The sequence below is a fragment of the Rattus rattus genome, chromosome 4 (genome assembly GCF_011064425.1).
Source record: "Rattus rattus isolate New Zealand chromosome 4, Rrattus_CSIRO_v1, whole genome shotgun sequence".
NCBI lineage: Eukaryota > Metazoa > Chordata > Mammalia > Rodentia > Muridae > Rattus > Rattus rattus.
In genome coordinates this window covers 163,775,238-163,802,376 of record NC_046157.1, presented here as the reverse complement: position 1 = coordinate 163,802,376, position 27,139 = coordinate 163,775,238, and the positions used below count along the sequence as shown (strand labels likewise).

The following is a 27,139-nucleotide window of genomic DNA, read 5'->3' as shown; positions in this document are numbered from 1 at the left end:
TGGCTCATGCCATCCATTTTCCAGTGCCTCCCAGCGTGCACTCAGATGTTTTACACCATACCCCGGAAACAGCATCAGCAGTGAGAGACCCCTCCTTGTTTGTCTGCATAAATCTTGCTCCCTCTGTTGTCCTGACCCTCACAGCTGCCTGAGCCTAGCCTTGCAGCTTTGAAATTCTTACCTCTGTGATTTGGTAAAGAAATGCTCAGTTCCTCGTTTCCACACATCCCCGTTGTAAGCAGAACTGACCGTTCAAAGCCAGGTTCTGCTGTCCTCCCCAGCTGAGACTGCTTTGTAGAGAAACCTGCCCCATCCCTCATCAGGCAGATACAAGATAGCATCTAAGGTTTCTTCTGTGTTGTATTGGCGTGTGTGTGTGTGTGTGTGTGTGTGTGTGTGTGTGTGTGTGTGTGTGTGTAAAAGTCAAAGGATAATCTCAGGCATCTTTCCTCAGGCACCACCTACCTTTTTTTTTTTTTTTTTTTTTTTTTTTTTTTTTTTTTTTTACAGGCCCAGGGCTCAACAAGTAGGCTAGGCTGACTGGCCAGCAATCCCTAGATCTACCTGTCTCCTGTCTCCTCTCTCCTCTCTCCTGTCTCCTGTCTTCAGCATTGGTGCAAGCGCACGCATACATGTGTGTGCAGACACACGTACACACATACCACAAATACACATACACACACACATACACATCACACACATACCATACACACACATATACACACACACACACACACACACACACACACACACACACACACACACCACCACCACCACCACCACCACCACCACCACCACCACCACCATGCTTGGTTTCTTTTATTTTAAAGTGAGTTCTGGGGGTTCTGAGCTCAGGCTGTCCTGCTTGCAAGGCAAGCACTATTTACCGGCTGAACCATCTCCCTTGCTAGCCCCAGTCTTCATTTCTGGAGCTGGCATCTTTCTGGCTGACAAGAGAAACAACAGCGCTTGGCTATTGGTACCTCACAGAGTGTTACCTCTGTCCTTCCTAAGAGCTGAGCTCCATTACTGCTGATTCTGAGTAACACTTGTGCGGGTGACCCGGTGGGGAGCAGGGCTCCTGAAAGACAACTGTATCATCTACAAATATTTATTTATCGTCTACTATTTGTCTTCCTCTGTTTGCCTTCAGGACTCCCGTCAGTTTTTAGTTCCCCTGGAACTACTCTATCTTATTATTTTTCAGACTAGCATGCACAGTCTTAGAAGCCACTGTGGCATTTTTTTTGAATGAAGTGTGCTTTGTTGATTCCCTTTCTCCCTTACCATCCCCCGTGGAATTACTTTAAAAGACAGAAACAGTCTTGCCAGACACCCCTGCTGACTCAAACAGAGCTGCTCCCAGCAACAGGAAGAGGCTCCTGTTAGAAGGCAGGAGGTTTCAAGTAGCAGCGAGACTGCTCCAGAAACATTGTTGCCACACAGAGCTTCAGGACCGGCTGAGTCCACCACCCTTACTCTCTTTTCTGACTAAGGGAGTGATGATTGACACAAACGATCAAAAACCATGAATTCATCAGATGTGCTCTTTAGCACATTTTGCCAAACTGTGTTACAAACTTTGTACATATATCAATGTTAAACTACCTTTATGTCCCATCCAGAACCCCTCCTAGTTCCCCGGATGATACATTCTTTAGAAAGATTATTAGTACATTACGTTGCATTATATTACATTGCAAGAAAAATTTCTTGCAAATGACCTAGAATTTAAGTTTCTGGGGAAGTTCGTTTTTTTTTTTTTTTTTTTTGCTGTCAGGTCCCTCACTGGCCTTGGGAGGAGCTGAAGTGAAGGCTCTTGTGGGTTCACAGGTTTTTCTTTCTCCTGATGTAGTTTCTGTCCTGTTGCTATGTCGCAGGAAAGGTCTTTGTCTGTGCAATGCTGCTGAAACCCGGTCCTTCCTAATAGCAGGACCTGGGGAAAAGGGGTCCAGACCCAGACACAGGCTCTCCCAGATAGATGCCTCCACCACCCATGGAGCTCCTGCTCACCATCTGCTCAGGCTTCATGCATGGTACATATGTGTGTGTGTGTGTGTGCATGTGTGTGCATGAATGCGTGCATGCGTGCGTGCGTATGTGTGTGTGTGTGTGTGTGTAATGTAAAATGTTTTATTTTTTAATTGTATGTCTGTGTGCATGTGAGTCTAAGTACCCATAGAGGCCAGTAGATGGCGTCAGAGTCCCTGGAGCTGGTGTCGCAGGTGACTGGGAGCTGCCCTGCATGGGTGCAGAGAATAGAACTTCAATCCTCTGCGAGAGCAACCAGTGCTATTCACCACTGCACTCACTTTTGAGAGAAGGTCTCACTGGGTTTCTGATGCTGACCTGAACCCTATTATGTAATCAAGGCTAGCCTTGAACTTCATGTACGTATTGATTTGGCGACAGTGCACATATGCATGTTGTGTGTGCACCTGTGTGTAAGTAGAGTGGATCAAAGTACTTTCTTCAGTTGCTCTCTACCTTCTTTTGAGATGGGATCCCTCTCTGAATCTCTCAGTTAGGTATACTGATTGACTTTCTAGCCTCAGGGATCCTCCTGCCTCTGCCTCCACAGTGCCGGGATTGAAAACACTTTCACCATGCTGCCCAACTTTTATGTATGCATTCAAGGGGTTGAACCTGGGTCCTTGTGTTCCTGCAGCAAACACTACCAGCTGAGCCAGCTCCCCAGCCTTTTACACTCACTTCAGCGTTCCTGCTGGGATTACAAGAGAACACATCTGGCTGTGTCTCCTAGTAGTGAGCTTCTTGGCAGTAACAGTAGTTTGTAAGGGCACAGATGCCCACTAGGTTTCTTTCTTCCCAGAACCTCTGTCGCCATAGCCAGTTACGGGGCTGGAGACTTGAACTCTGACCTGGAGCCTGGGCCCTTCCTACCTCCACTTCCCTCCAAGCCCCAACAGACAAAGTGCTAGAGCCCACGAGCAGCCACCTCCTTTGTCTTGTCTTTTTTCTATTGCATCAGAATCTTCTAAAGTAAACTTTCACCCAGCCAGGGCTGTGCAAGGCCAGAGGGCTTTGCCAGGGATCTGTGAGGTAACTTTCCATCTGTTTATTTATGCTTTGCTACTTGGGGACAGAGGGAGAAAGGCACAGGGACCTAGGAGTCCCAGAAGCTTAAGCAGAGTGGCTGACATCATGGGAATTTGCGTGGCCTGACTCACGGTGTCCCCTGGTGAGGGAGTAGAAGTTCACAAAGTGCCTTTGGCTCCTGTATCACCAGGAATTCGCAGTGTTGCAGCCGCTGGAAGCCCAGCCCTTACAGATGGTGTGAGATCCCACAGTTTCCAGCCACATGGAGCACACAGCCACAGGGACCCTCTATGGAAATGTTGGTCAGCATCAGAGTTTTCCAAATTTCCTCTTTCATCTCTTGGCTGAGGCTACCTTTATCCAGTGGGGAAATGGCTGGGCTCTTCTATCCCAGTGGGCAGTACAGTCAGAGGGGTCCTGAGGTACCCTTCTCTTCCGCTGAGCTCCCCACTCCTGTCCTCAGGGCTTTTTGAGGGACTGCTGGCTACCATGTTTCAACCCAGTGAAGAAAAATAGAACTGAGTCCTCTGTGGCCCAGGAGAGTGACAGACCCCAGATGTCCTGTCTCCCTCCCTGGTTTGCCCTGTTTAGATCAAACCCTTTCAAAGGAGGGGATGCCAACAAAGGTCTTTCATAGCTTCTCCACTATTGCTGGAGCCTTCTAGCAACAAGAACAAATCCACAAATTCACAAATCCACTCAGGCTGGGATGTGCTGTGGTTCTCTGTCCTTCAGCCAGTGCCTTCCCTGTGGACTTCATTTAAGCTTCTCTGAGAAGTTATGAACAGAGTCTATGTAAGGACAGCAGGTCACAGGGAGGGGATGGGTGTGGCAGAGAGACGTGGAACCCAGAAAGTAGGTGTGAGGGTCCACTCACATCCGGAGAATAAGTCAGGGAGTTCAGTGCTACGGGGCCCCAGCTGCGTCACCTACCTGGATCATCATGTGATACAGCAAGCTTTGTGGACATCAAGAAGCATGACAGAAGAGTATAGTGTGCTGACAGCCACAGTATTTATACATGAAAGTCAAACGTGGGAAGCTGGCAAGTGTCCATTCATAGACCAGTGACTATACCTAATGCCCTATCACACGAAATATCATTTAGCCTTAGAAAATGAAATCTTGGCATAGCTGTAACCTAGATGGACCTCGAGTCATATGCTAACCAAAATAAGCTAGTCCCATGTGACAAATACGTTGGGGTTCCTGTCATATGAGGTCCCCAGAGGCCGGAAGTAGAATGGTACCAAGATCCAGGGCAGGAGATGGGGAGTTAGTGCTTCATGAGCGTTAAGTCCAAGCTTGGAGATGAGGCTGCAGAGGGGTGGCTCTGACGGCTCTAACGGTGTGTGATTGGGATTACTCACCAAGCAAACAGTGCAAGCTATGTCAGTGCCAAGGAGCCACGCACCTAAAACCCAGCATGAGTGTAGTCGGTGCTGCCGAACCGCACACCAAAACACCATAAGAGTGGCAAACTTACCTGGGTGTTTTATAATTAAAAACACAGAAATGTCTCTGCCAGGGTAACAGGGAAGCAGGTGACTTGTGATCAGGGTCTCGGCAACAGGCCTTGACCGTCTTCATGCCCTCTCTAACTTTTTGGCATCCCATCCTTAGAAGAGTCCCTCCAGTCAGAGTTCCTGGGTCAGTTGTAGGTGTTCAGGGTTCACTTTGTGCCCTTGAGTGACAAGGTTAGCCCAAGCCAAGGTCATTTCTTTCACCATCTGAACCTCAGCCCGGGGAAACAATGTTCTAAGCCATGGTCTACGCTGTAGGCCAGGACTGGAGCCAAAATAGTGTGGGGGTTTGGTGGGTCAGGACAGTGACCCTATGCGTGTCAGGTCTTCTAGCAATTTCTAACCTGAAGCAGAGCTACTGATTTTCAAGAGGGAAGGCTGAGTCTCTGCATCCACCCAGAACTGTGTGTGCTCTGCGCTGAAATCTGACCTCTCTCTACCCGAGGATGAAGAGGACAGGCATACTCAGGGAGCTGATGTGGGGTCCCAGCATATCCCCACAAAACTTCCAACAGTTGGACAGTTAGCTAGACAGGTGACCAATGCTGGCTCCATCTATGGAAATCTTCATGCCATGGGTTCATGGCCTGAGTACACACTGGGAAAGTTTAGAATGGTTGGTCCTACTAATGGAGTCTCAGGCTCTGGGCCCTTATGACTTTGAGAAGTGGGAAGCAGGCAAGGGTTCATTCACAGACCAGTGACATTACATAATGCTTTACAATGAAATATGACTTAGCCTTTAAAAATGAAATCCTGGCATAGCCGAAACCTAGGTGGACCTTGAGGTATATGCTAACCAAAATGGTTCTCGAGCCTAAAGTCAGAGATGAAGGACTGGGAAGACCTGGATCTCAGTTCCCTCAGGGAAGCTGAGGTCTGTGCTGCTCATTTGATGTTACTGTCCCCAGCAACACCCTGGGGACAGGTTCACTGCCATCTGCCACCTCAACCCTGTCAGCGGCACCATCTACACTTGCTGTGGTCATCTGAATGTCGTGAGCACCATTCCTCCTAACTCCCATATTGTGGGATATTGAAACAGCCAAGTTAATCTGCCCTGTCCTCTTGTAACAGCCAAGAACATCAAGGAAGAGAGTATCAGAGATGTGTTGCCTTATGTCTGGACATCGGTGACTGAAGGCTTTGGAGCCATTCCTGCCATAGTTGGACGACCTGCCCCTGGATGCTGGTCTAAACTCGTCCATCCATTCCTCCTGCCACAGGGTCTGTCTACAGTGACAGCCTTGTCAGGATGCTCCTTTTCTGGGTAACCGAAGAGGCTCCTCCATGACTAAGACATCTCTTGGATACTTGCTATTGTTTAATTCTGTTTGCCTTTGCTAGAAGCTTCCTCCTGGGGTGGGGGGTGAGGTGGAATCTCACAGTGATTGGCATTTATGTATCTCTGAAGGTCAGCCATGGTATGGAACAACTCATGGGCTTGCTGGTCATTTCTTTCACTTTGGAGAAATATCTATCCAAATTTTCTGGTCATTTTAGTTGTTGAATCTTTGGATTTATATATTCTGGATATTAACGTGTGTGTGTGTGTGTGTGTGTGTGTGTGTGTGTGTGTGTTCACCAATTTGGAAGCCAGAAGTAGGTATCAGGTGTGTTCCTCTGTTGTTTCCCATCTTTTCGATTGAGACTCAACCTCCCACAGAAATTCATTGTCTCAGCTGTGAGGTCTGTGTCCGCTCCACAGCTCTGGGTTTGTAGATGCCCCCCATACTTTCCTCAGCTTTGTTTGTGGGTGCTGAGGACTGAGAAACTCGAGTCGTCTCTCCAGCCCCTTGGGTACTAACTGTCAATCAGATTTATGGTCTGTGGGCATTTCTTCCCATTCCAAGCCTGGCCTTTTGAGTCTTTCTATGCACAGAACTTTTAAGACTTTGTGGAACCAAGGCTGTCTGTGTTTGTCCTTACTGCTGCCTCCTGTGAGTCTTACCAAGAGCCCAGATTGCTCCCTCAGACAATGCAAGCCTCTGTTTCGCCAGCAGTGCGAAGTCACAGCAGCAGCCTGGACCAGTCCCTTTTCCTTCCCTGAAACTGCTCCTCACTGTACTCGGAGTCAATCCCCACCCTGTGCAGACCAGTCTTTGTGCTTACCGTAAGTGTGGCTTTGTTGGAGTCATCTATCTGTTGAGTCCTCCCCAGACTCATCTTTTGCAAGGAAGCACGTCAACCATTTGCTTGCCATGTGCGGCTGCTAGCAGTCTGCCATTTCAACGTTCCTTAAGTCTCCATTTGCCTGCTCTCAGAATGCTAAACCCACTAGGGTCCCCAGCCCAGGTCGCTCTGCCAGGCTAAGCCATCAAACTCCCTCCTCCTTTGTCCTACATATCTCCAAACACTATGGTAAAACCAGTCTTGCCACCACCTTAGGGGACACAGAATGATTGATTCTCTCCTTGTTTTTGGCACTGGACACCCAGTGCCCACTGACCCCTTGGAGACCTTTCTTTTGCATCTTGGAACTCAGTCTATCGTAGACTGTTCTAGGGCAGGACATCAGCAAAGGCTGTGCGGAGAACGTAGCTTGTCACAGATGCAGTCACCCATGGTTGTCTGGATGCACACCCTTCTCCTCCAAGCCCCAGCAAATGTCATTTGGGAGGTAGCTTGGAAGGGGACCGGTGTCTGGTGTGGCTGTGGTAGTCTTAGACCCCTGAGTGTAGTAGGCTGAACCTCTTGCCCCGCAGTGGCTCCCCATCAAGCTTCTGACTTAGCAAGCAGACTTGAGGGTGTTCCTTGTCAAATCCTGCCTGGCCGTGGAGTGGATGAAGCCCAGGGTGTACGACTGTAGGACAGCAATCCCGGGAGAGCAGGTAGAAGCTGGGGCCTCCGACATCAATTCCTGCCTGGGCTGTGTCTTAGACTGTTGTACTTGGGTTCCCAGGGCCTTTCCCCCAAGGCACCAAGGACCAGGTGCCGGAAGCTGCAGCTGGGCCAGCACACCCAGACTCCTGGGGCTGGTGCGGGCAGGACTGAGTCTTCAGTGGTCATCACACACCCGGGAGGTGACTGGGTACTGCTAGCTGTCTTCTCAGCCTGCAGTTTTTATGGGAACTTTGCTTTGACTTCATCTGCCCTTTGCTTGTTTGCTGAGCCTCCTCCAGACCGAGTCTCTGATCAGCCTGCTGCTGATCTTTACCTCTGGTCCATCTCATGTGGCTTTGCTTGTCCTCCTGCTTGGCAATGAACTACATCCAAAGCTACCTTGACTTTCTGTGGGATACTTCCCCTCCCACCACCCTCGGCTGACCCTGATGAGGGTGGCACTGCCTTACCAGTTTCTAATGCTCAGCACTAGGCCCGTTGTGAAGCTTCACATGAGCACACTTATGCCCGGCTACCCCTCTGTGCATGCAGTCATGCCTCAGGTGCTCTCCTGTCCAGGTATCACTCACCACCGGGCTGGGGGAAGGCAGCCAGATGTGGGCTCACAAATGACTATGACAGAGGTGCACAGGATGTCATAGCTGCAGACCATCACTAGAGGGTGTTCTGGGACTGGGGAGCTTAGGTGGTTACAGTAGGTGTCAACAGGGATGACCCGGGGACGGTGGACAATGGAAGCAGCTGCTGAGGATCAGAGGGGTGCTCTAAGTGCAGCAGAGCAGAGTCACAGACTGTGGGAGGGCCACGCTTTAGGGACCAGCATCTGGGTCTCTGACACTGTATTCTCATGGGCACTGGGCACGATATGAAGAGGGCATGCTCAATTCGGAGCAGAAGCAAGACGGGGGCAAGGCCAGCCAAACTGCTGGACAGTGGATGGGAACCAGGGTAAAGGAATCAACACTTGGGAGGCAATGGCAAATGCTCGGTAGGACACAGCCCCTGTCACTCTAGCGTGGACAGGTAGACCACGTGAAGAAGAGCGGGGGGGGTGGGGTCAGGAAGGCCACCAGTCCCCGCTGGGCACCACGAGGCAGGGGAACTGCAAATGTTGCATAACGGGAGGGGCATTTTGATCACATTTGACATCTTCCTTGTCGATTTGATTGGGTTTAGAATCACCTAGGAGACGCACCTCTTTGTGAAGACTTTTCCAGAAAGTTTTCACTGAGCACTGAAGACATCTCCTAAGTGTGGGAGGCAGTATTCTTTGGATGGGGAGGGGTCCTGGGCTGAGTAAGAAGGAGAAGGGGAGGTGGACAGCAGCATTCATCTCTCTGCTTCCTGACTGTGGATGCCGTGCAGCCAGCTGCCTCCTGCTCCTGCTGCCGCGCCTTCCCCTCCATGATGGTCTGCAGCCTCTGGCAGCCCAAAAGAAACCCTCCCTGAAGCTGCTTCTGTCATAACAGTGAGAAGCAAATTCAACACAGGACAGCAGCAGGAAGTGGTTCTTGTCAGGGAGACAAGATTTGTTACTTCTTACTACACATGGAAGGGCGGTTTGCCCCTGAGGGTATCCCTGGCAGGAGAGAGAGCTGACTCCTCATGCCACAGTAGGAAGACAAGCCCCCCAACAGCATACACTGGGTACTGTGCTTGGCTCTTCCCTGACCCCCGCTGGGTGGAAAGGCCCAATCTGCAGTCTTGGGGGTAGGTCTTGTGGGCCACTGACACCAGTTCTGAGACGCATGCTCCATCCCCTCCTGTCAGTGAGCACACTGGGCCACCTGAGAGCGGCTAACAAGAGTATAGAAAATGCCAGTAAGTGCCTGGCTGTGGCCCAGGTGGGCTGTCACCCTTAGGGAGTTCACATAGCAGCTGGGATGGATGGCTGCCTCACATTTGCAAAAGCATATTTCACTTGGAACTGGGACGTACTTCATAAGGGGAACTGGAAGTCGTAGGCCATCAGCTAAAAGCAGACTACCTGGGTTCGCTTCCTAGCCTGCGCCCGTTGCTATCTAGTTTCTGGGGACCTCAGTTTCCCTGCCTGTGAAGTGGGTCTTTTTGAGGATAAACGTGATAGAATGGTGGGAACCATCTGAGCCTATTACACCCTCTCTGGCCATCTGTCTTTGCAGGGCAATGATGTCTGTGTCCCCAGAAACAACAGAAGAGAAGGGACTCCCGGCCACCTTCCAGCCAGATCCTCTGAGCCTTTTATGCTTGGAGAATCCAGGAACCTTCGATCTTGCCTGACCAAAGTCCCCACCCCACCCCAAATTCCATATCGAGGATCCTTTGGAGGGAGAAGACAGGAAGAGGATTCCACCTCCATGGTACTCGGTTACTCAATGCTCAGGAAAGGGGACAGACAATCAGTGTTACCCAGGGTCAGGGTACGAAGCCTGGAATGTCACAGGAGGGGTGGAGTGGGAAGATGGTGGTGGGTCATGTGTCTAAGTAACCCAGTCATGGCGCCCCCAGAGCAGGTGTCTGTAGTGTTTATCCTTAGAGTACCCTAAGCCTCCCAACAGGAGACCTCCCACCGGGACAGCAGCTCCCTGAGTACCCACTGGTCTGTCTGCATTGTTCCACTTTTGTTCTGGTGAGGTCCAACCTTCTCTCCCTGATCTTCCCTTCCTCAGGCTGACCTGACTTTTGAGCTGGGTGGGGCGTCCTTAGAGCTGGGAGTCACCTCCCACCCTGCACCCCAGGGATCAGTCAGACTTTCCTGCTTTGTTTATTCACAGAGCCAGGAGACACAAGCTAGGCTCTGAGTCACCCTGCTCCCAGGGCTCTGATTCATGGAGGAGGCCCCTGCAGGGGACTGACCCCAGCCATTAACTTCTTGCTTCCTTGAGATCTCTACAAAAGGGATCCATGGTTCTGAATCAAGGACTAAGGTGCAGGCCTGTGAGAGTGTGACATATTTATGGTGGCGAGTGCTACAGAGGGAATCTGAGTGTGGGGGAGCTTGCCCCTCACCTCTGGTCACTTCCCGCCTAGATGATGGAAACTCACAAAAATGTCAGTCATTAGTCCGAAAGAGATTTGGTCATCTGGCAAGTGTGGTCCTAGAATTTGCCAGAAGTATGCGTCAAATGTGTGAAAGAAAACAAGAATAACAGAAATTAGATTACGACTGGGGACTCCAAAAGGAGACAGAAGATTCAGAGCCTGGTTGCTCTCCAGCCCTGGGGAGGCCCAGCTGGTGGCTCCTTTCATGGAGGGGCTGCAAGAGCAGGTCCCGGGAGACGGGATGTGCAGGGGACGTAGGTAGGAGCTAAGTCCATATGGAGTCACCAACCCTCCCAGGTCCTAAGCGTGTACCACCCGCAGCATCAGCTGGGACCACGGTGCTGAGGGAGTGACTTTTTAATCCTACAGAAGCTCTCTGCAGGTGAGCGCCTCCTTCCTGCTCCCAGGACTGAGGTGGCTTTAATGGCTCTTCTCAGCATGGCCCCGGGGAGCGGTCAATGAACTCGCTTAGATGTTTTTGCTTCTTTGTTCTGCTTGCTTCCACGATTCTGCAGCAGCCAGTGGTTAGTGTCCTCTCAAATGGCACCCCCAGAGGAGCAGAGAGCACAGAGAGGAACCAGAGTCTTGTAGGGGGTCTGTCAGTGGGAAGACAAGCACGTGGGGATCTCTGCCCTAAAGCTGAGCAACCAACGGGTCAAGGACCGCAGGGCAGGTGGCCCTGGCAGATGGAGCTCAAGACATAGCCTCATAGTCATAACAGCAAACCTGTGGTCAGGAGGAACCTGCGAGCTACACTACTGACCTAAAGCACCCTAGCTAGCACACTGCAGAGGAGTGCCCCAGATTAACCCAACAGTCACTGTGTGAGGACGGGGACAGGGGTCACCCATGGATTGAGGAAGGCATGACAATATCCCTCAAAAGGCCACTTTCTAGTTTTTGTTGTAGAGCCTGGGCTTAAATCCAAGACCTGCAGCGCGCTGGACCAGCGCCCCACCAATGAGCCACCTTCCTAAGGTCACTTCAGTAGGATGCAGCGAGGATGTTGCGAGAAAGTTCTGAGAACCCATCCCCTGGGAAGTGGTGGCTCAAACAGTGTGGTGACAGCACTGTTTCACGGAGGTGAGCAGAGAGGGTTTGTTGACCTCTCCTGTAGGAAGGGGTGCTGGTGGGCATCTTCGTCTTTAGGAGCCTACTCTGTCCATGCTCCCCGAGAGCAAAGGTGATTCAAGGCATCTGTGGGCTATTTAGAAAACAGGCTTGTCCCCGACCCAGGCTCACTGCACCTGGTTGGTTTTAGGCTACTTCAGTGAACTGCAGCCTGAGGGATTTGCTACTTTGTATAGTACAATGAGGGGGGAAGGGGCATTGCATGACTTTGCACTGCGTGGTTGTAACCGTTCTATTTTTGAAATTGATTATTATTACTAACTCTAATCTTGCTACTGTTCTGAACTGTAAATATCCGATATGCAGGATGTCTGATGTGAGAACCTCAAGGCAGCGGCACCCACAGGTTGAGAAGAAGTTATGGTCATTGATTTAGAAGGATCCCTAGAGGCAGAATTGCTGGTTCAAGGCAGATGGCAGCTGGGATGTAGCTCGAGGGTAGAGTGCCTGCCTGGCACGCCAACCCTGACAGCCATCCCCAGCGCCACAAAGCGGGGTGAAGATCGATAGCTTGAATAATGGAGAAAGTGAGCCGGAAAGAGCTATTTCCAACTCTAAGAGTTCCGACTCTTCTCAGGCAAACTGCAGAGTTTTCTTCCAGGCCGGAGATGGTGGACCCGGCTCACTCCTCACCTTCCTCAGTTCTGAAGATGATCATATTTGCTGATCCTAATGAACCATAATGTCGCCAACAGTAGAATATCATGTATTACCATTGAAAGCTCACACTTTCCTCGGTTTTTCTTTTCTGTTGTGAATGTGTAGTTTTGCCAATATTTCTACTGCCTACGTCACCATCTAGTATAATTATGGACCGATTTGATTATAGATATGATTACAGTATGATTTGTCTAGTAAAGTAGGCCAGAGGGGATGTTGTTGGACACAGATGGAAATAGCCCTGTCTTCCTGGCAGCTTTTCTCACAGCTGTTTGAAGATTTCAGTGGATAGCACTTCCCTCCCGGTTTTAAACTTTTGATTGGTATGGTTTCTGGCCTATTATAGAAGGCTAAGCTTTGGTCGCGTGGAAGTCACTCTGTGGGACCTGCCCTGTGGCACTCAGAATGGGCAGCTTGAGAAACTGGCAGCCAGCGGGACCATGAATAGTCACTGTGGGGGACCTGGAGGACAGCCCCACAGTGGCTTCAATGTCCTGGTTGTGTTTGTCTATAATGTGTCAGGTAACTGTCCCTACCGGATGCAACATGGGACCTCAAAGGGATAGAATCCATGTTTCTCCTGGGGACTCACCCGGAAGTCTGACTTGGCTCTCAGTTCTCTGGGAACAGGTAGCTGAAGGAGAAGCTTACTGAATGCATGCTTTCCTGTCAGGCCCCTTTGGGGACAGTGTCAGGGACACAGCAGGAGGGAGCACTGCAAACCCAAATGTGCTGACCTGGCCCATGCCACCTACAGGGCATCTCTGAAAGCCACTTGGAAGTCACAGGAGGAAAGGGATAGAATATAGATACCTGTGACCAGAGACTGGCATGGCAGTGTCTCTCCTGAGCGTCTGAAAAGAGAAACAGAGCAACATCCCTAAGAGAGCATCCCTAAGAGAACACATGTGTTGCCTGTGACGGTGAGCAGTGTGTGGTGAACAGACGTGCATCTGTCTGTAGCTTAGAGCCCCACAGATGCAGGGGAGCCCACTCCTGGCAGGAGCAGAGGGGCTACAAGACCACAGAGTGTCCGTATTGTAGAATGATCCAATTTCTCTCAACAAGCCAAAGCATAGCTTACCCGGGACTCAGGCCGATTCTTCTGTTTCCACCTACCCTTTTGGGATCTCTCTCTGTTCCACTTGGCCTGGGGTGGGGCAGGGAGGAATGGGGGCAGTGCCAAGATAAGTGGCTTTTGTCTGCTGGCAGCTTCTTGAGAATGGGCAGGAAGATATCCCTGCCCAGGTTCTCAAAATCTGGCCAAAGCTCAGGCCAGCTAGAGGCTGGGTTTCCACAAACATCTCAGCACCAGAGTGCATGCATGGTACCACCAAATTGATGGCTTTCCTAGAGAAACAGGGCTGAGGATTTGTGAGGTGGATAACCCAGTGGGTAAAGGAACTTTCCACAAAGACCGAGAACCTGAGTTCAGTCCCCAGAGCCCACACGATGAGAGGAGAGAGCGAACGTTCAAAAATTGTCCTCTGACCTCCACACATGGGCTGTGGCACATTCTCACAATAGACAGACAGATGATAGATTAGATAGATAGATAGGTAGATAGATAGATAGATAGATAGATAGATAGATAGATAGATAGATAGATAGATAGATTCTAAATGTAATAATTAAAAAAAAGGAATAAGATTGAACTCTGCCTACAAAAATACAGAGCCCTCCTACCAATCCTTCTTGCCTGGGAGGCTGTTACAATGTCTCAAGGATACTGGAACACAGCAGAGTTCATGCATCTGGGAGAAAAGTGGAGGGGGGGGGAGTGTGAAAGAAAGACAACCTAATGGCCTTGAATGACATGATACCACCTTCCCAGTGTCCCTTCTGGGGACAGCATCTATGCAAAAGACAAGTAAGGGTCTTATATCCTTGCTGTTGGTACCAGTGCTTGGAGGGTCTCTGGATCTAGACAGCAGCCTGATATGGTTTTCTCTGCAGGTAGACAGACAGACAGACAGACAGGTGGGTCTGCCCCATCACCAAGCAATGCCATCTCTAGTTACCCCATTGCTATCATGCAAAATGTCTCTGCCCTTGTCAGTGGGTGGCCCCCACACTTACTCTTCTCTATCCCATCCTTCAGAGATCATGAACTCAGTCCAGCTTTGAGAGCCTCGAGAACTGAGCAGACACCTGACTTCAGTCAGGGGCAAAAACAGACACATGCTACCAGCATTTCTGAAGCAGAGTCGGGGACATAGTGAAATACCCAAAACTTGTGATTTGAGACATTTTTAAGTATCCCATAACTGTAGGATCAAATGCATTCCCATTGTGGAAACACCATCATTAGAACATTCCAGAACATTTTCCTCCCTCCATACAGAAATCCCACACCTGCTAGCAGGTCCTCTACTTCACCCTTACCAGCCTCTGGCAGCCTCCAGCCAGCTTTCTGCAGAGTCACAAGAATTGTGGCCCTTTTTCAATTCACTGCTTGAGCTTCACATGTTTTCAAGATGGACCCTGGCGCTATGTGGGTGTGGTCTTCCTGCATCTGGGTGGGATTCACGTTATCCGCCCTCCCTGAGCCGATGGACCTGTGTTGTTTCTGCCCTCCTGCTGCTGTGAACGTCTCTACACACACATAGGTTTCCACATATATTTTCGTGGCTTTGGGTTATGTATTTGTGATGGAATTGCTGGGCCAGATCAGCACTTAAGAGATTTTGGAGGGATATCAGAAACTCACCATTTTACAGATGGAGAAACTGAGGCCCAGAGAGCACCCCACCACCACCTCAGAAAACTGCAGACCTGGAAGCAGGAAAGTGTTCCTCACCCCATGCCTGACTTCGGCTGTCGTATTCTAGGTCAGATCTGCCAGACACAAAGGAGTGGGTTCTGCCTAGAAGGCCCCTGGAGAACCAGCTCGCTTCCTACGAAGGCAACCAAAGAAGGCCTTTGGTTTCTGTCTAATTAAACTTTCCCAAATTAGAAAAATACCACGTCAGAAGTTTCTGAGGGCAAAGACTCACACGTGATTTACTCTGGAAACAGTGACTTAAATTAATTTCAAAATCCATTGTGTGGAGTCCTCGGCTCACAGGCAGCCGCAAGCGTTTAGTTGTCCCCAGGAGCCGTAACTGACTGCTGCACTAGGGAAAGCACCAGGCAGGAGGGGCTCAAGTGGCACCCGGGGACAAGTGCCTTGTCTTCTACTTGCCCTTTCCCTCTCTCTGGGCAGAAAAAGTGAACGGCATAATTGGCCCTAAGCGATACTGTAAGTACAAGAGAGACGCACAGCACGGGCCACCCGACCAGGAGCCGACTACAGAAAAGCCTCCGGGTGGCACGTTCCGTCATCAACCAAAGTCCTGCCACTCACGAGGAAGGTTGCTCTGCTGGGTGGTCTGGCTCCCCTTCAAAGAGAGGGTTGATTCAGTTTTCTCTGAGTCTTGGTGGCACAGCGGTTTTTGAAGCAACGGTGACCATGGAACTGTACTTACAGTCATTAAATTCGGAAAAGGACAGCAAACCGAATCACGACCTCCACTTCCTCTCCTGAGACCTGTGAAGGCCGAATGGTCCTGAGTTCACACCCAAAGAGTTCTGCCCAAGGCTGTGAGGTCATAGAGCAGTGGGGTAGCTCTTTGCACACAACCCATTGAGTCCTTTCTAACGATGCCTTCGCTGTCTGGAAAGGGTCCTTTTGTGCCTCTGCTGCCCTGCTCTGAGCCACTTGAGCCTTCTTCCCAGAGTCCCAACTCATGCCCTGAGGACCCCTGCCCTCTCTGGCTTCCAAGGCCTGGTCTTGATAGGGTCTTCAGAAGCAGGACCGCTGCTGTAGTTTTTGATTTCCTTCACGGAACAGAGTGGTCTGCCCTGGGCCAGCCTGGGCTCATGGGACTGACAAGGTTTTGTAGTTCTATCGTTCTTGAGGCTAGGTGGGGTAGGCTTGTTCTCATGGAACTCTTCTGAATCTCACTGGTTCTCAACCTTCCTAGTGCTGCAACCCTTTAATACTGTTCCTCGAGTTGTGCTGAGCCCCAGCCATAAAATTATTTCATTGCTACTTCCTAACTGCTATGTGCTACTGTTATGAACCGTAATGCAAATATCTGACGTGCGGGATACCTGATATGCAATCCCCGTGAAAGCGTTTGGGGGTCGCCACCCACAAGTTGAGAACTTCTGTTCTTAGGGCTTCTGGACTGAGAAGAGGTTCTGTGTGTGGGCAGTAGAGGAGCAGAGCCCACACAGCCCAAAGTCTTCTGCTTTTTGACTAGAGCTCCTCCAGAGTCCGCACTATGCCCTCAGCAAATCTGAGCACTTTTCCTGCTTCTATTTCAATTTTCTCGCCTGTTTTGCCAGTCATAAGCGGCACACTAACGTACATGAGGTTCCTAGAAACATACGATGAAGTGAAATTGTCCTGTATCGAAATGACACAGAACTGCTCACGTTTAAAGTACAGTACACAGAGAGAGAACGTGAGACAAGCCGAGGGGTCGCCGAAAGGCTCTTTAGAGAACACCCTCTCTCCTCAGAAGATGGTTCATCAGGGAGCCCTGATATCTGCTTCCCATCTGGAGAAACACCCCAAAGTCCATGCTGCCCTTATAGCCCAGCTTGTTTATACAGCATGGATGGGCCCTAGGCTGCACAGAAGCGATCAACTCCATAACTCTCAGCTCCACTTGAGGGAGTTACCTGCTCTGCCACGCCCTTGGGTAGGGCCACAGCTAATCCCCTGTTGCAGTTTGGGGATATAAGTAAGTTGGAAGAGTCAAGTCCACAAAATAGGATACTTCTAGGCTCTAAGGATAGAGACATTCATATCTGATTGGGGCTGTTTTATTTTATTGCTACTATTAATAGGCATAATAATAACAACGACAGCAACAACGATGAAAACAAAAGCAGCAGCCAGCTAAGGAGAAGGGTCTCCAAGCACACATGTGGGTCTGGGTGAGCAGTTCCCAGAACATGGAACTCCCGGGACTCCGAAATGACCGGATCCTCCCAGAAAGCGTGTTTACCCCTCAAATACGGCCTTGCCACCCCACTGAACACAAGGTCAATCTTTGGGATCTTCTTCTATTGCCTTTGTATGGGAAACCTCACTGGGACTTGTGGAAATCATTTTTACAAAGATGACGTCATAGCTAGAGAGTCAACAGGTGCACTGGGTCTGAAGAAGAAGACAGAATTTCCAGAGGTAAGAATGGTCACAGCAGAAGACCCAGTGACTGGATTCTTTACTGGAAGGTTCCTAGCTACATGTAGCAACATAGGCAGATCCACTTGAAGAGGAGAATTCTGGCAGCTGGGCCCATGCTAATGGATCGGGATAGTTAGAAGCCAGCGTATGTCCAAGTCTGTGATTCAGTACTAATTGATTTCAGGAAAAGCAATCAATCCCGGGTGAAGAAACCAGTCACATATCAACCCCAGCGTAGCAATAGAGGCATGCGGCAGCTCAAGTTCAAACCAAAACCAAAACCAAAACAATCAAACATAAAAAACATACCTTCCCACTCCTTGCCCTCCCACTCTGCAGACACTTAGGCTTTATTCACAGAAATGGTAACAATGTTTTAATGTATCCAGACACGTAATCTCTTTAAGAATAAGATTAAAAGTTTGCACAAGTCTCTGGAAAGTGCCGCAGTCAGAGCAGAGTTTTCCAAGCCTACCAATGACCTGGGCTGATTCACTAGGGGCACCCTTCCCTCTGAACCCCTGGGGTGAAAGTCTGAGAAAGACCGCTGACACTTTACCACTCCATGGGAAGCAGCCTGCAGTTGAGTTCCTATCTTTCTGATTCAGTCCGCCTACATACCTGAGAGGGACGACAGAACGCTCGTCTCTAGATAAGATGTAAAGAAAATACTAGCTGCTGGCATTTCTGAGCGGGGAGTGTTAACTCTGAGTGGATCACACAAAGGAACCCGTGAGCTGCAGGCTATTTCTTTTCCCAGTCTGTTTATTTTACAAGGCAGCCTTTTCCTGCTGTCCAAGCCATGAGGATTCTCTGGGTCACAGAAAGGCTGTGTGTGTATGGGGGTGCTGGAAAGATGCTCTGGGGGACGGAGCACTGGCTGCACTGAGAGGACCCAGGTTTGATTCCTTGCACGCACATGGTGGCTCACAACCATCTGTAACTCTAGTTCCAGGGTGATTTGATGCACCAGGAGCACACACAGCATAGTGATAGATAGATAGATAGATAGATAGATAGATAGATAGATAGATAGATAGATAGAGATATATTGATATATAGATATATATATAGATATATATTGATATATATGTTAAAAAATTTCCAACACACATAAAATAATAAAATTATTTTAAAAGGCAGGAAGAAGGCTGGGTGGCACGTGTCTGTGCGACAATGGGAAATGGTACACAGTGAAAGTGTGGGCCTGCCTTCTTTCTGAGCCAGGAAAGCAGCAGAGGGATGGAGCCCGGCCCTCTCTCTAACAGCTGGCTAGAGCTGCCTTCACTGACTCTCCGGAACCTCTCTGCTTTCCGTCACACCACCAAACTCAGCCACAGGGAGGACGTCTGGTCACAAAGGGTTACTGAAAGTCAAGGTTTCCTTCAAATCCACCGCCTTGCAGACACGCCCCAGATAAGCAGAAACACAGATAAACTCCAGAACAGCCCCCCAGACCCCCACCCCCACCAAATGTGCTGTCAATGAACAGGCTCTTTGGGCAGAACGTGAGTTAGACAGGAGAATTTGGAATCTCTGCCTGTGTTAGGCTCAGAGTTCAACCCTGCCCTTCATCGAACTGGCAGAAAACTGAACCACAGAATCTGAGGGCTCAATCGGGTCGGAAGATGCTTTTCCTGAGACCCCAGAGATGAAGTCACAGTTCTAAATAGGCAGAGGCTGGGTCGCCCTAACCTCCGCTGGGTCACATGATAAAGGGAAGCAATGGGGGAACCGAGGCTGAACCCTGAGAAGCCTCTTAGGCAGAGCAGCTGGGGATCTCAGCCCTGTCTTGTCTCATTCATAAACACAGGACGGTGACAAGATTCTGAGCAAGAGTTAGGGGCAATACCAGAACATTCCAAGCCACTCAAACACTGTTCAAAATCACTGTTTTCAAGGAGTGCCAAACATTTCCTTCGTGCTGAGGTAAAGCCACATGCTAGCCCCTCCAGCTTCAGATCCAAGGCTCCCTTTGATGTGACAACCATTGGTAATCACCGACTAGGGGAGAAAAAAAAAATTCCACTGTGCCTCAGTTTACATCAGCATGAAAATTACAGCCTTAACCTCACATTCTCTCTCGTCCCAAATAAACACTCAATTAAGGCGTAGTGTAACATAACTAAATCACATAGGAAGGCTTGCTGCGAAACAGGGTCACAGAATGTGTTCTGAAGACAAAGTCCATGATTTGAGACCTCGTCCCATATCTCTGTCTCTCTCTCACACACAAACTCTGAAACTTCCATATTTATATTATTCTAAATCATCCTTTAGCATCGAGGAAAGCCAGTAGTGACATCCTCAGGAGTAGACAACTGCCCCTTTCAGACGAGAACGTCTGCAAATCCACTTGTGAAGTTTTTTCTCTATTAGTCTGGAGGTCAACTCCTGTTGGAATTAATGCTCCCTCCCAAGTTTCTGAGACACCACTCTTTGCTTGGGAGCTTCTAATTAATGATAATCGACCTCAAGACCTCACATTCTAAATAGAAGTAAGGTAACACAGACGAGGAAAAATGTAGACTGTCATGTAGATTTTCTTTAGTTTATTATTCAGATAAAACAGTAATAGCTCCTTCTGAAGTCTGCCCATTTAAATACAGACTAATTCTTATAGAATATTTTTTTTAAACTGGGAAGGGGAGGGGATGGGGATGGATAAGAACAAAGTCTATGGTATACTTGAAAGAAAGTGTCTTCAAGAAACATTTTCCAACGTGTGGAGGATGATTCTAGGCCAATAAATACTTTAAAATTTTTAACTTGGAGATACATTTAAATTTTCAAGGAGGTTCTGCGTTTTTACACATTTTCTCCTAAGAATGGCATCTTCCTAGACTTCCTAGCCCTTAGACTGCCTTCTTCAGGTGTCAGCATTTTATTTCTGCATAGGTGAGTGGTGTGTGTGTGTGTGTGTGTGTGTGTGTGTGTGTGTGTGTGTGTGTGTGTGTGTGTGTGTGTGTGTATGTGTTTTGTGTGTGTGGTGTGTGTGTGTGTGTGTGTGTGTGTGTGTGTGTGTGTGTGTGTGTGTGTGGTGTGTGTGTGTGTGTGTGTGTGTGTGTGTGTGTGTGTGTGTGTGTGTGTGTGTGTGTGTGTGTGTGTGTGTGTGTGTGTGTGTGTGTGTGTGTGTGTGTGTGTGTGTGTGTGTGTGTGTGTGTGTGTGTGTGTGTGTGTGTGTGTGTGTGTGTGTGTGTGTGTGTGTGTGTGTGTGTGTGTGTGTGTGTGTGTGTGTGTGTGTGTGTGTTCCACGCCTTCCAGTTTTACCACGTGTAGGCTCAGGTGACCAGGAACAATACCTTCTGAAACATTTTCTGACTGTTTGGTTTCATCTTGGCTTTGGAAAGCGGCCATCTGTGTCTGTCTTAGATCCTGTTCCTTCTGTAATGCAGGCGAGGCTCCGCTTCATGGCTACAGTAACTTACCCACCCCTTTGAATTTTACAGCCTCCTTCATGATCTCACTGATGGTGGAGAGCTTTGCCTTCACTTTGCTTTCTGTAGCACACTTCTGCCTTCCCAAGGAAAGACGCAAACACACACAGACATTCCCGCCCCGTTCACAAGGCTCTTAAAGACACCAGAGAGAATGGAGGGGCGCAGACCCTAACCTGAAAACTGCCCCAGAAGTGCAGCCTTTAAACTTGGCTTATTAAAATATTTTCTAAGTCCGTATTTACACTCCAGTTACGAGTTTCAGTGCCCTGTGCACAAAGAGTGGACCTCGTGATTTCTTTGCCAGGCAAAATTAGTCCCGCATCTGTGCCTTCCATTCAGGACACAGTGAGGGAGGCCAGTGGAAACTCAATGCTTCCAGACTTACAACCTGTTTGAAAGAGCATTTTCAGACAACCTCAGTAAAGGACACTTCAAATGACCTCAGAAAGTCACCCCAGCCTCTCCAGCCACCACCCCCATCCAGATGGGAAGCAGGAAAACGCTACTGATCTTCAGGAGGACGGCTCCCACCGGCAGCTCTTACTGTAGGGAGTTCTGTAAGACCATTTCGTTTGTACCTCCTGGACCTCCTCTCTGGTCTACTCAACAAACAAAAGCCCTGCTGGGCTTGTGCGTTTCCGTTCCTCCCCAGGCGAGTTTTATTTTGAGACTAGCTAACACCCCGGATGCAGCAAACACCTCCATGAAGCAAACTTCCAGGGGACAGGAGAGGCTGGCGTGGGTTGGAAGGTAAGGGAGACACATACTCTGTCCGCAGGAGCCAAAGGTGCTCGGAAGGAAAGAAAAAGGGAAAGGAAAGCACAGTCGTTGGAGATGAAAACCTGTTGAAAGCTGTGCAGAGTCAGCAGAATGGGAACCGATGCCGCCTTCAACCATGACCAAGACGGCAGGATAAATAGTGGATGAGAAATGGCTGCCCGTCTCTGTTCTGGACCAGGTGACAGCAACCCAACTCAGAGGGCTCCTCCATGTCGCAAACATGCTGGGCCCCTTCTGAGACTTCTTTCGGTTATTTGAGTCCTGCTGACTGGGAAGAACCCTGATACCCAGTCTATTGGAGATTTGAGCACCCAGCCAAAGAAAGACAGGATAAACTTTAATATAAGCTGGATGTCAGGCCCCAGGCCCCATTGCTCTCCACAGTCCAGGATGATTTAAACTTTGTGTCATTAGTTAAAAAAAATATGTCACAATAGACATTAAAAGTATATACAGTTCACTGAAATGTCTAGGTCCCTCTCCCTCCAGGTCTATAATTAATGTCCTTTGGAAATGTTACAGAGAAATAACCAATTACAATTAGCAACGTTTCTAGGAGATTAAAGTAATTGCAATCGTATTTATGCTCCTTCAGAGGGATGGGCTAAGGCTTAATAAGAACATAAAGATATTCGTTAGCACAACCCTAATAAATCAGACCAAGGCAGGTCCAACATCAGCGAGTGCATCAAACATGGACACATTCCCTTGGAAAGAGTCCTCTGTGTGGCCAGGCACCGGCTAACCTGACTAGCCATTGTATTTGATTATTTGAAAGTAAACAGGACTGCATCTTGCCTTCCAACCCAATGTGTTATCTGATAGTTTAATGCCTTTTTGTCCAAATAAGCTCTTAACATTTTTCATTTGTTTATTACAGATACTGCATTTTGGATTTTAAAACATATTTGATTGCAAACTGTGATTGAGTCAAAATTGTCGAAGAGAGCAATTATCTTAAAATGAATTTTAAATGCCCCTACTGAATTCTTGCACCAGGGTAGGATCTCCTGGGGTTGGCTTTCAATAATTTTCAGAAGGACTATCTTAACGATAGTTCTGTTGACATTTTCCTTAAACAAATTCTATGTGTATGTATAAAAAAAGATGGTGCGTTTCATCTGCCTCGGCTTCCTCAGACATGTTGTAAACCATGGTGGTAAGAGGGGTGAGTGGAACTTAACTAATGGACACTCATAATTTAGGCAGCGAAAAACAGAATTAATGTATTATCCCTCTGTAGCTTCGTGTACTTTGCCAACCCAAACTTTCTTTCCTAGAGAAATACGTGATGGAGACAATTCCCATCTGTTTTTGACAAACACAGGGGAAGATTCCCACAAGTGACTCTGTTAAAAGCTCTTTTTTAAAACTATAAAATAGTCCTTATCCCGGGGGGGGTTATTTCATGAAAACAGTTTTTGATGACAGAAATAAAAGATTTAAAAAAAGAAGGAAAGAAAGAAGAATGGGGGGAAAAAGAGGAAGAAAAAAAAACCAAACAAACCCACTGTATGAAACCAGCGTTTTGTAGTCACAGCAGCAACTTTCAAGATATTATAAATAATAAAATCGGAAATAGATGTTTGGGATAACCGACAGCCACGCTGATCTTGATTAACCCAAATTCTTTCCGTGTAAAGTGGAGACTTTCATCTGAAAAAACTTACAAGATGTGTGAAAAACCAAGGGAAATTATGTGAGAAGACTTTTTCTACACGACGCTCCCCTCGAAGATCCAAGCAAGGCCTCAGAGCAGCACAGCCTGCAGCCTGGTCTGGAGGACACTGCCCCTGGGACCGCCTAAGCAGCGGGTGCTCAGCTGTAGAGGTGCCTTCACGCCTTGTTCACACTGCGTCTTCATCAACACCCACCCCATACTCAGACCTGTTACCCAGCCTGGATCCCTTGCTTTGCTTGCTCTGTGTTTCCAAGTTCAAGGATGGCGGTACTCTAGGCATTCAACTCTAAACACGGTCCACCTGCTCAGCCAGCTACTCCAAGCCGCTACATCTACCCAGGCCTGGGCGCTTGCGGGGTTCTATACTTTTGGGGCGACAGCGATCTGCATTCCTGGCGCCCAGCGATCTGCTCCTCACTGCTGTGAACCTGGAGCCCCAGCACTGAACAGAAACCTTCCTGCCGAGCCACCACCATTGTACCTACTGAGCGGGCTCAAACGCCCTAGCATCCAAGGCGCGGGCCGAAACTGCAGTCAGAAAGAGCCGATTGTCTGCACCACGCGTGGGCTCCGCGGCTCCACAGAATGAGCGCGAAGCAACAGGTCTGCCACAACCCAGCGGGTATCGCATCTCCTGGCCTCCGCTGGCCTAAAAATGTTTTGACAACCGCTCCCCACGGGGTCACCCACAGACACCCATCCAGCAAGAATAGAAAGTGTGACCATTTGTGTATTTGGACCCTGCTGGGGAGCCACTGGCGGGTGGGTTCCGAACTGATACCCCTGGCAAAAGGCCTCGGGCGTGCCCCTGAGATAGGAGAGCTTTTTCAATGTCCCGCCAATCCCTGCAGGGTGAGGAACTTTACCCCATCCCTGTGCGGTAATCTGAGGGACCTCCACTAGGAGAGATATCCAGGCCCGTCCGCCCACCCATCCGTACGTCGTGGATGCCCATCACACCCAGTACCTACCCTGGCGTGCGGCTCCGGAGGTGGGTGGCGCGGCGCTAGTGGGAGGCGGACATGGACCACGCGCCCTCCATGCGCCACACGGAGAAGGCGTAGCTGAGACGCTCGTGAGCCACGTAGCTGCAGCTGGTCATCTTATTGTCCATCTCGTCGCTTTGCAGGACCTGGTAGAGGAAGTCTATGTACCTGGCGGCCAGCTTGAGCGTCTGGATCTTGCTAAGCTTGTCAGAGGGGAGCGTGGGGATGATCTTGCGCAGCGCGGCGAAGGCCTCGTTGAGCGACTGGGTGCGCTGGCGCTCGCGCACGTTGGCCAGGATGCGCTGGCTCTGCAGCTCCTCGAAGGACTGCGCGCTCGGGCTGCCCTTCTTGCCGCGCTTGCCCGGGGTCGGGCTGCCATCTTCGCTCGATTTCTTGCTGTAGCGCCGCTTCCGGCCGAAGCGCTTGGGCTGCCGCTCCAGCTCTTCCTCGCTGGTGCCCAGACTGTCCACGGGGGACACCGGCGAGCTGGAGCCCTCCTCCATGGCGCCCGCCCGGCGCGCGTGGGGCTGGGGGGGCGCCGAGCGCACGCCACTGGCCAAGCCCGAGGCCGCGGAGCAGAGGCTCCGGGTCGCTCGCAAAGGCTCTGATTTCGAGGCCGGCTTGTGCAAAACCGAGGTCTCCGGGAGAGGAAGTTATTCTAACTTTTTTGGAAACTCTATCCCGGCTGGGTTGCTAAATAGCTGTCAGGAGCGAGGGCGGCGCGCTGATTGGCCACCGTGGCCAGGGGTAGGACAAGTTCTGGGGCCTTCGCCGGCCGCCCCCGCCCCCCCTCCCACCCGGGGCGGCACTTTCAGTTTTGTCTCCTCTTTTTTCGGCCCTGACTGTGGCCGGCATCCCGGAGGCCAGGTCTGCGCGCACAGCCTGCGCTCCTACCTCAGGCGCGGGCCGCTAATCAGCGGTGCTGACCCCTAGGCTCAACGGTGCCTGGCTTTGTCTGAGTCTCCTGGAGCAGATTTGGCCCTGCCAGGGTGCAGGGTGTCTGCGAGGGGTGGAGGAGGCGAGTCCAAGCCCAGATGTGCTCCGCGGACCGGGGACGCAGCTGGGAGCCTCTCGGGGCGCGCACTGAGACCTCAGCGTCTGCAACGCGATCCTGCCCGCAGTGAGTGGAGCTGTGCAGGCAGAGTGCCACGACCCGGGGCAAGGCAGATACTTGCCTGTTGGCAGAGATGCCCACCCCCACGATCTCGCCTGTAGGATTCATAGAGATGCCGCTCCCGCTCTGGCCAGAATGCGAGTTGGGACTCCTTTTTCAATCCCGACTTTCTGGGGTGCTTCAGCGTGGACACGTTTTCAGACCTGCCCCTAAATGCTTTATAGCTTAGGTACCACAGCGAGCCTCTGCGGGAGCGCCCATGTGCCCGCTAGGCCTGCCTACCTGACCTTGCCCTGAGTGCTGGATTCTGGCTTGGGATTCAGACTCAGCCTCTGCACTCTGCTTCGTTTGCAGGCGGGCGGTCGGCCCAGAACACTGAGACTTGGGAGAGGCTGAACCTGTCTGAAGTCCCCTGCTCTGGGCACTGATGGGCAGGGGGCAGGAGGGCTCAGGATTGCACAACGTTGGGCCAGGCCATGGCGAACAGACATCACGGACCCCCGGCTCTTTGCCATCTGGACTCTGAGCGCGGAGCTCCAGCGCGTTTGAAGTGCTTGGGGTCTCTTTGTTCGCTAGGCCGCTCTAGCTGGGGCCTGGAGGTGGTTTACGGCTTCCTTGCCTTTGAACCTATTCCCAGGTGACCTGGGCTCAACTAGGCCAGGCTTGAGCATGGCTGTCAGAGAAGCCCTGTGATCAAGGGCTGACTAGGTCTTATTGAAGTTGAACCTGGGGCCAGAGTGCTCAGTCTCAGCCTCTCCTGGAGGCGGTGGGGAGGGCCATGAAGTGGGGCCCGTGGGTTAAGACCACTGTCTAGGGGCAAGAAAAGGCTGTGTATGCCATTTCTTGCCCCGTCGCCACAGCGATGGGGACATCCAACTCCCACCACTGGAAAAACGCTCTGTGGAGAGCAGGCCCACTCGCAGAGGACTGTCACAGTGCTACATGTAGCTTGTTAAACATTCCCAGGCTTCGGAAGGATAAAGGTCTCCTTCAGTCACAGTGCCCAGCGCCAGGCTGACTTACCTTCTGGGAAGGCCACATTTTATCCAGTGTCCCAAAGTAGCTTTCCTCCGTCTTTTAAAAATTTAAAATTACTATAAAAAGCAAAAGCTGCACCCAGATCCCAGCTTCCTGCCTGCCTGGGGTGGCCTTCTCCCGGACTTCCGGGTGGAAGGGCTCGGGTGCAGGCATGCTGGGTCACTTTTATCACCCTGTATCACTCGGGGTGAGGAGTCTCCTGACCTGGACCTCCTTTAAAGTCCGGCTTAAATAAATAAATCAGGTGATACTGTCCTCCCTCTATAACCAAAGGGTGTTTTTCCAACAGAAGCCTTCTGGTACCCAGCCCAGCCCCCTCCCTCCTTCTTGAGTCTGTGTTTCTCTTTCTCGCTGTCTTCTCCTCTCCCCTCCTCCCTTCCTCCACCAGGCAGAGGTCATAGTTGAGAGGGAAAGGAAAACAGCCCAGCAAAGAAGCCTGGTAGGTCTCAAGCTGCCGGGGCTCAGTTCAGCCTGAGGATGGGGGTGGGGACATTGCACGGAACATGGAGCTGCCACTCAGGATGGGGTTCCCCTTTACATAGGACGGTGGCTCTCAGCCTTCCTAATGCTTCGACCCTTTAATACAGTTCCTCATGTTGTGGTGACCCCCACCACCACCCCAACCATAAAACTATTTTGTTGCTACTTCATAACTGTAGTTTTGCTACTGTTATGAATA

At 50.2% G+C, this 27,139-nt stretch overlaps 1 protein-coding gene across 1 annotated transcript in view; it reads right to left on the bottom strand.

The window, feature by feature from the left end:
• The window catches only part of Twist2 (twist family bHLH transcription factor 2), a 45,995-nt gene extending 21,184 nt beyond the window's left edge, over positions 1–24,811 (bottom strand). The window contains exon 1 of the mRNA XM_032899620.1: positions 24,294–24,811. Coding sequence (XP_032755511.1) covers positions 24,329–24,811 — 483 coding nt within the window. The 3' untranslated portion in view covers positions 24,294–24,328. The remainder of the gene's footprint in view (positions 1–24,293) is intronic.
• Positions 24,812–27,139: the final 2,328 nt, after the last annotated feature.